The 8,532-nt window shown below is 40.2% G+C and overlaps 1 protein-coding gene across 1 annotated transcript; it reads left to right on the top strand.

Moving 5' to 3' along the window:
- Positions 1-1,414: 1,414 nt before the first annotated feature.
- LOC112178428 (F-box/kelch-repeat protein At3g23880) lies at positions 1,415-4,693 on the top strand. The gene is made up of 2 exons (XM_024316577.2): positions 1,415-2,817; positions 4,277-4,693. Exon 1 carries the CDS (start codon positions 1,605-1,607, stop codon positions 2,805-2,807), a length of 1,203 nt encoding a protein of 400 aa, XP_024172345.1. The 5' UTR covers positions 1,415-1,604; the 3' UTR covers positions 2,808-2,817; positions 4,277-4,693.
- Positions 4,694-8,532: the final 3,839 nt, after the last annotated feature.

Raw genomic sequence — 8,532 nt, 5'->3', positions numbered from 1 at the left:
ACCACCGGCCAAAAACTCAAAACCACAACAATCAAGCCATCCAGAAATGTTCATCATGAAGAGTAGAGCAACTTTCATACCTGGAGCTAAGTCTGGTTCACCCTAGATCGTCCTAGATCAAGCTTACAAGATCGACCAATCGCTGCCGTCTGATCAAGCTCCAGATTCACTATGCACCGCTGATCTTCAACCCTTGATCTTCCACTCTACACGCAAAATCGTCCTTCAAGGCAGGTATGAGGATGATCAGAAGGAGGAGGAGATTCCGAAACTGAGAATGATCGGCCGAGGAGTCGCCGGAAACTGAGAAAATCTGATAGGATTCGACTACGTCAACTGTAGCTCCTCCGATCTCCACTTTCCGATGGTCTCCGTCGCCATCAAGCACTAGAGGGAGGACGGCGAGATGGTGGCGATCACGTCTGCGTTGGTTTCGTCGCTGGCGGACGTCAAGAACGGCCGGAAAAGTCGGGTCAGGTCACTGGGTTTGGGTCGGGTCGCGAGGAGGCTAAGGAGAGAGAACGGAGAGAAAAGAGAGTTTCCGAAAATGGAAACTTGGAAATTATGAAAATAATTTCGGAAAATTCATATTTATACCAAAATGGAAACTTCTTCCAATGGCCATAACTTCTTCATATGAACTCCGATTTTCGCGTTCTACATGTCCACGAACTTGTATCGACGTGTTCTACAACTTTCGTGAAGGAAGTTTTCAGAGAATCCCAATGTGTAAAAAGTCAACCTTTGCACCACCCCTAAAGTCATACTTTCCAAATAAAAATTCGTCCGAAACACTTCCGCTCCATTCACGAGCCACGAAACCGTCCAATAACCACCATTTAAATTCAGGAAAATCCTCGGAAATAAATACAAATTTTCGGGGCATCACATTTCCCTCATGTTCGGCTATAGCGAGAACCTTGGAATCTAAAGCCACTTGGGGTTCCAACTAGTTCCAACAATGCGCTTTTCAGACCGAAAATCTCCGCAAAGAAAGGTTCCTAAGAGTTAAGTTTGGCAAACTCAATGTTAGAGCTAAGGGTCCATTTCGCGATCCTGATCACCTAGTCAACAACTAACCTGGGATTGAAATCGGACGGTAAGTGAGCAAATGATCCTTGATCAGTTGCTGACCAGGTGATCGGGACTGTCCATTTCGAGTGCTCAAGCGTCAAGGTGAGAATGCATACCAGATTGACTTACCTGGAGATATAGAGGTATCAGCAACTTTCAATGTTGCTGATTTGTCACCATTCGATGGGACAGGTATTGAGCAGAGCTTTGACTCGAGGACGAGTCGTTTCCAACCAGGGGAGACTGATGAACAGTGTCATCTGTTAAGACAACTAGCACAACTATTCCTAGTGTACAAGAGTTAACTATAGTTTGGCAAGAGACAGGTTCCAATAAAAATAATTGTTAGCACTTGGAAATCTGATAGTTATTTGACTGTTGCTAGGAACTTATTATCAGCATTTATGTTTCCGCTGTAGAAGAAAGTCTCCGTAGCTACTGTTACAGATCTCTCTCTCTTGCCTTCTGTTCTCCTTCTTACTCTCAGTGGGTGATCTGCATCAAAAACGCCCCGCATCGCCACCAATTCCATGGCGGAAGACGGCGGCCTTTATAAGCGAGCTCTTACCAGTCTCACTGACCTCGACGACGTCCTTGATGAGATACTGGCATGGCTACCGGTCAAATCTTTGATGCGATTTCGCTGCGTCTGCAAGTCATGGCGTGCTCTCATTTCCCAGTCTTATTTTGTCACCAAGCACTTCAACTACGCAAGCAAACGCTTCACCGAGAACACCTCCAGGCTTTTGATATCAACGAGTCCTCTCAAATCCCTAGACTGTGAAGCATCCATGTTATCCCTAGACTGTGAGGCATTGAAGGACTTGAACGATGATGGAGATGCTCATCTCGCAATTAGAAAGCTCGAGTTTCCGGTAATGTTCCCTAATTCCAGTCGTAGAAATATTGTGGGTTCTTGCAATGGCCTGATTTGTGTAGAAATTGACCTGAAAGACATGGTGTTATGGAACCCTTGTACTGGACAATCCAATTTGCTGCCAAAACGTCCTGGTCAGGTCTCTTCGCAGCTTTGCGGAGTTGGTTATGATCTCACTACGAAGTTTAGCGGATTTGGTTATGATTCCACTAATGATGATTATAAGGTGGTGAGAGGGTACAATTATAGAGTTACGGGTTCTGAGGAAACCGTGGTTCAGGTCTTTAGTTTAAAATCGGGTTCGTGGAGAACCCATGAGGGTCTCAGTTACTTTGGCTTGGTAGGGCCGGGGTGCTTGTTAAATGGTGCTCTGCACTGGCCAGAGACCATATTTGATCATTTTGATCCAACAGATTCGAGGATTATCTCTTTTGATTTAGCACAGGAAAAGTTTCGGGAGATGCTTCCATTGCCCTCTCAGGCTGGTTTTGAATGCTACTTTGTTTGTGGAGATTGTCTTGGTGTATATGAATATAGCGATCCAAACAATGAGTTCGTCAGGTTTAGAATATGGATGATGAAGGAATATGGGGTCAAGGAATCGTGGACTGAAGTTGCTTCTTTAGATATCTTACATAAAGATGCTGAATTCTCACTCTTGATGCCTCTGTGCATATTAGAGAATGGTGAAGGTTTGATCGCCAACAGATATGATTTTCAGTCCTTGGTATTATATAGCTTCAAGGAACAGACATTCAGGAATGTTTTTAAGACCCACAACAAATGGAATTTTGATGCAGTCATTTACAGGGAGACTTTAGTTTCACCAGCCACCAGTGGTATTGCAGACATCTAAGATCAACTCTGTGAGTTTCATTTGCTCTTTCTGTCGAATATGATTGACTATCATTCTATTACTAAAGTAATATAAACTAGGTTTGACCCTTGAGAAAAAAAACTAAGGTCATAATAGTGCTCTTATCTTTGAATACTTTTTGGAGTCCGAACTATGCACTGGTATTATTGCCTATTCTTATGCCATTTTGTGACAGACCCACTGTCTTCAGCTTCCAGCTTTGTGCGACTTTTCTTCTTTACATTCTTGTAGACAATAAGCATATTTGCTGGAAAGCTAAGTTAAGCACACATTCTTCATTCTTCACCCTTAAATTTTGGGAATCTAACAGCATGTTTCATTTATTTTTTATTTTGGTTATGAAAACTATGTTTGAATCGATGGATTTCAACTTAGAAGTTATTCTTCCAGCAATCTTATTGTTGGAAGTTCGAATTGAAATGCCTTTTAATCAAGTTCTTAGGTTCGTCATGGTTACTGGAAACTCATTCGTATACTGAATCTATTTTCCACTTCTGATACTTTTTTTTTGGAATTTTAGTTATCTTACCAAATCTATATTGATTCAAATGGTAAAAAGTCTACCAACACTTTTGGAAACCTATTCAGAATCGCCGAGTTATGATCAAAGCCAGTACTAAGCCTCACAGAGTTTGTGTTATCTTCATTTTTCTGATTGTGTAGTTTTAGTTATTTGAAAGCTGATTTTGCGAATTTAGAGGATAAGCAATGCTGCAATAGAAGTTTGGTTTTGTTACTCTTCTGTACTAAAAGGAACTGTGGCCGGGGGCATATGTATTTGTGCGTAAAAGTTTAATGATTTGGCACTGTGGAACAGTTGGAGGCCTTTGGCAGTGGCCTCAGTATCTCTCAACTAGAAGAACGTAGAGTCGTAGACTGGACAATTTATTTTATCTTTGTGGAGTTGAGCAGAATGCTACTATATTGTTATGTAATGGAATGAAACTCTTGACACGACAAAGTTCGTATCTAATAATTCAGTGATCTGTGGAGTTGGTTTCGGTTAAATTCCCCACATTTGTTGATTTCCCAATTGTCAAATTCTAATCACCTGATTGTTAGTCTTTACTTCTGATATGAAAACAGTTACTGTCACGATTTCGAATGATTCTGACATTTTTGTGTATATATGTACATTGTCTGGTGCGTGGTAAAATTTTCTATAATCTTGGCCATTTGAGGCATATCCACTTTGTTTGTTTGTTTTTTTTTTTTCCCTGTTTTTTCCTTCAGAATGGCATCATAGTGATAATGCTTCCTCATTTTTTGCCTAAACAACCATTTATCTGTTGAAAGTAGAACAGCAGACAGCAGTCCTTTTACACCTTCATTTGTCCTTGATTTTCATTTGATGGTTTTAGTTTGAAGTGAGAAAATAATTGTGTAACTGATTTTGATTTTGAGTGAATAAAATGCTTGATGCTTACTCTTTCTGACTCTTGTGTCAGAATGTGGGGAGCTAATGTGTGAGCACCATGATCCTCAAGGAAATCTCCAGAATGTTTGAACCAAGTTGAAGCTGCTGCCAGAGGTGAAGAGCCCCAGTTGTAATTGAAGGTGGAATTCAGGAAAAGGTGCTCGCATTATCTGCTGCCAGACATGACTTATGCATCTCCCTCAATTGTACACTAATTGACTAAATTATTTTGGTTTCACTGACTGCCAGTATTGGTTTTTATTTGATTGGTTGCATTGGTGAATCTTGCCCTGTGATGTGTGATAGTCTTGGTTGTTTCAAATGAGGTGTATAAACTGAGCATGTAATTTTCGGGCGAGACAGGTTCCATACAAGATAAGATTGGTAGGAAACCTAAAGCCTCCGGAAATTATAATATCATCCGTTGTGGGTTTTTCTTAGGTATTAATTCATTATTATCTCGTTTTAATATCGAGATACATCCAATTGATCTAAACAGTGGAAAATTTTAATGGCTTCTGCTCTCCTAGACCCTAGCCGTTTCTGAACCACCGTTGCTTTTCAATATCAACTACGTACCATCGACTTCGCTAATCATTGCCATCACTATCATCATGCCTCATGAGAGTGGACCACTGGCTGAGGGAGAAATATACATGTATGGGGACAAAAAATTTAACCAAACACCAAAATAGACCATTGATGAACAAAAAATAGAGCAATCAAATTATACTATTTACATGGTAGAACATCGTAATCCTACAAGTAGAGTAAAATAATGAATTTCCAAATCATGAATTCAATTCACAGTGTTCTCAATAGGAAATATACAAGAATAGAGGAGAAGAAAAACAGTAAAAAAAAATTAATCAACCTGAGTCACAATCAGACAATTAATAACTAAATTTCATAGATCAACAAAGAGATATTGATATCTGGGTTTAAGAAACAAACTCATCGCAGCAAGCCAGCAATATCAGTAGTGCTTGATTTTGAGTGCTTTGGTAGTTAAGTTTTGATTATATATACTGAATGGGGTACACAAGAAGCTTCATATTCCTATTTTTCTTGTTTTGTGGGAATTGTGATTTGTGGGCCTGCTGATATGTTTAGTCCAACCATTATATGTATTGTGGGCCGTGAATTGTGGGAACACAAATATATATATATATATATATATATATATATATATATATATATACATACATTATCTATTATTAAGAGAAGAGAGTTTGTCAGCCAAAACAGAAAAATTTTATCAAAATATCCATCAAATATTAAAAAACATTTGAACTGAAATATTTGAGAAAAACAAAATGATCAATTTGCAAATAAAATAAAAACAAAAGAAATTTAACAAAAAAAATCAAAAATAAAAAACAAAATATATGCAGCAATTTTCTCTACAATCTGTGAAATAACTTCCCACGTAATTATTCACACCCATAGGGTGTGTTTGGACTCTAGTATATATATATATTGTTAACTCTTTTTGTCTGATGGGGGCAAATCATATAATTGTGAGATGAAATATCAGAATCTCAATGGGGGCAGTGGCCCCACTCGTCCTTAATTCCCTCTGCAAGTGAAGTGGGCTATGCGCTGGCATCTATAACGACTTTGATAATAGTTCGATTATTTGTCGCTAAGGATCATCTGTGGTCGACGAAGCCAAAGCTAATTGCAACACCATCTACTCTGCCGACGACTTTACCGCCACCATTACCCACTCCACCAAGGCCATTAATCTGGCTTTGACCCACCAAGTCCTTTATGCCAACCTCCACATATTCTATGGGGGTGGCTCTACTAGGCTCGATCTGGATCGTTGGGAAACCAAGTGATAAAGTAATCTGGGGTTCACATCCAAAACCAATTGGCAATGGATGGAGTGGCCCAAACCCTTATAAACCCATAGACAATGTCCCATTTTTCCCATGTGGGATGTATATATATTCTCAACATACCCCCGCACGTGTGGCAAATTTTCAAGCCATACACATGGACAACTTGGGTGACGTGGAGCCAGTGTGGCCGTGAGGCATTCACACGTGGGTAACCCGCTCTGATACCATGATAAAGTAATCTGGGGTTCACATCCAAAACCAATTGGTAATGGATGGAGTGGCCCAAACCCTTATAAACTCATAGGCAAGGTCCCATTTTTCCCATGTGGCCTTTTGTGATTAAAACCCAACACCTAACAGGTGGTTAAGTTGGGACAATATCGGTACAATGGCGGGCCAGGGGCCACGCTTGTCGCTGTTTAACATGGTATCAAAGCGGGTCGCTCTTCAATACGTCGTCATCATGGACCCGGATATGGGTTCATTCATTAATTGATTCACCAATCTCCTCTCCAATCATGGACCTAGTTTGGGTTCATTAAATTGGCCATCGGAAGTTTCCGATTGGATTATTGTCAAGTGTCCGATGTGGGCCTTGGATTGTTATGTGATTGGTTAAGTCTCTAATGTGGGACTTGTGACCCGATTTCCAATGTGGAATTGGGTTTGTCAATTAATTCCACATGCAACCTAGCTCTAGGTTGCACGTGAGGGGGCGTGTTGGAGAGGAAAGATCCCACATTGGAAAAGTGACAAATAAAATATAACTTATAAGTGGGTGGATCTCATCCAATTGTACCGAGGCCTTTTGTGATTAAAACCCAACGCCTAACAGGTGGTTAAGTTGGGACAATATCGGTACAATGGTGGGCCACGGGCCACGCTTGTCGCTGTTTAACACCAAGCAATGACGGACTCGGCTCAATTGTTGAATTAAAGGGATGAAAGCTATAGTGAGAGATGTGTTTTTTGTTAATCTGGTACTAACCGATTTTAGAGGGAGGAGGCTCGATGGCAATGAGTATTGTTGTTGCTTTGCTGGGGAGTTAACGAAGTTGCAGATGACATCGAAGACGATGGTGGCCCGAAGCTGCCTCTCTGGTTGATGGGCCTTGCGATAGATAGAGGTGCAATGCTACTGTTAGTGTGCGGTGGCACTACCGTGGCTCACCTTGCAACCTGGCGAAGAACTACGATGCAGGTCTAGTTTTTCCCACAGGTTTGTGGGTTCCAAGGGCTTGGGTGCTCATAGAACTTGGGGTGCTGGGGATTCGCCCAAGTGAGCAAAGAAGTTTCGGGTTCTTTCACGAGCCCATGTTGCAGCTAGGGTTTGGCCTTTGGGTTTGGGCACTATTTTTGTTATTTGCTTTTAAGGCGGTGAATGGCTTACCAGTGTTAAATCACTCTTCTGAGGTTGAGAGCTATGACCCTAAAGAATCTAAAACAAAGAATCCAAAGCTAAGAAGCGTGTTGCTAAAGAAGTGTTGCAGTTAACTTTTCCTTGCAAATCTCCTAGCTCTAGCTCTAAGGGCAAGGGAAAAAATTTAATTTTTGGTTTAAATTTAGCCTATTATTATACATTGACTGGTTCATAGTTGAATAGACTTATTTTAATAAATGAGCAATAAAAGTCTAATGAGTTGAGTTATCCCTATGTACCACCCTGATACCATCACAACTTCTTGTCTCTCTATATAGATGCAAGTGGATGGGTAAGTAATAACCATTCTGGTTTGAGTTTTATAATCCATGAAAATCTATGTGATAATATATTTAAAAGAATATTTAGATGCATCCATTTTCTTTTGCATGCGGTCTATATAAGAAGCCAAATTCTTTTTTATATGGTCTGAAATCTCGTAGAAAACACAAAAAGGAGTTTTAAGGAGTACCCATCAATTCCTTGATGTGATTCATTATGTCTACAGGTCATGCGGTTCCTAGTGAGGTGGTGATAGGGTTTGTTAGTTGGCCGATAGTCGACCAGTTAGCAAGATTATCGATTAGACGTGTATAGAGTCGTTGATGAAGTGGTGGTGAAATTTGTCAATTAGGTTTTAAGATCGTCGAACAATGTGGATGAAATTCAATTGGTGAGGTCACTGATTAGGCAACTGTCGAGATGCTTGATGGGCACCAAAGAGAGCAAGTTGACAATGAGTTAGAATTTGGCAGGTTATGTACTTCGCTACCATGCTTTTAGGTCACCAATGATCATAAAATTTATGATCAGGTACCATTGGATATAAAATAAAACAAGTGTATGGTAGTTTTTTATTTTTTATTCTTAGCACACTCTTTCATGATTTTAACTGTAATTTTTATGGCGCTAATTGTTTCAAATAACTAACAGAACACAACTAGTATCTTGAAACCCTAAGCGCCGCTCTGCTTGCGTCGCCGTAAAGCTTCGTCATCGGAGCGTTCCAACCATTCTGAT

Source organism: Rosa chinensis, chromosome 1, assembly GCF_002994745.2.
Source record: "Rosa chinensis cultivar Old Blush chromosome 1, RchiOBHm-V2, whole genome shotgun sequence".
Classification (NCBI taxonomy): Eukaryota; Viridiplantae; Streptophyta; class Magnoliopsida; order Rosales; family Rosaceae; genus Rosa; species Rosa chinensis.
Note: the sequence above shows the minus strand (reverse complement) of the source record. Positions and strands in the feature narration are given on the sequence as shown.

Excerpts from the sequence above, each read along its gene's own strand:
- LOC112178428 (XM_024316577.2), top strand. The coding sequence starts at position 1,605 with ATGGCGGAAGACGGCGGCCTTTATAAGCGAGCTCTTACCAGTCTCACT.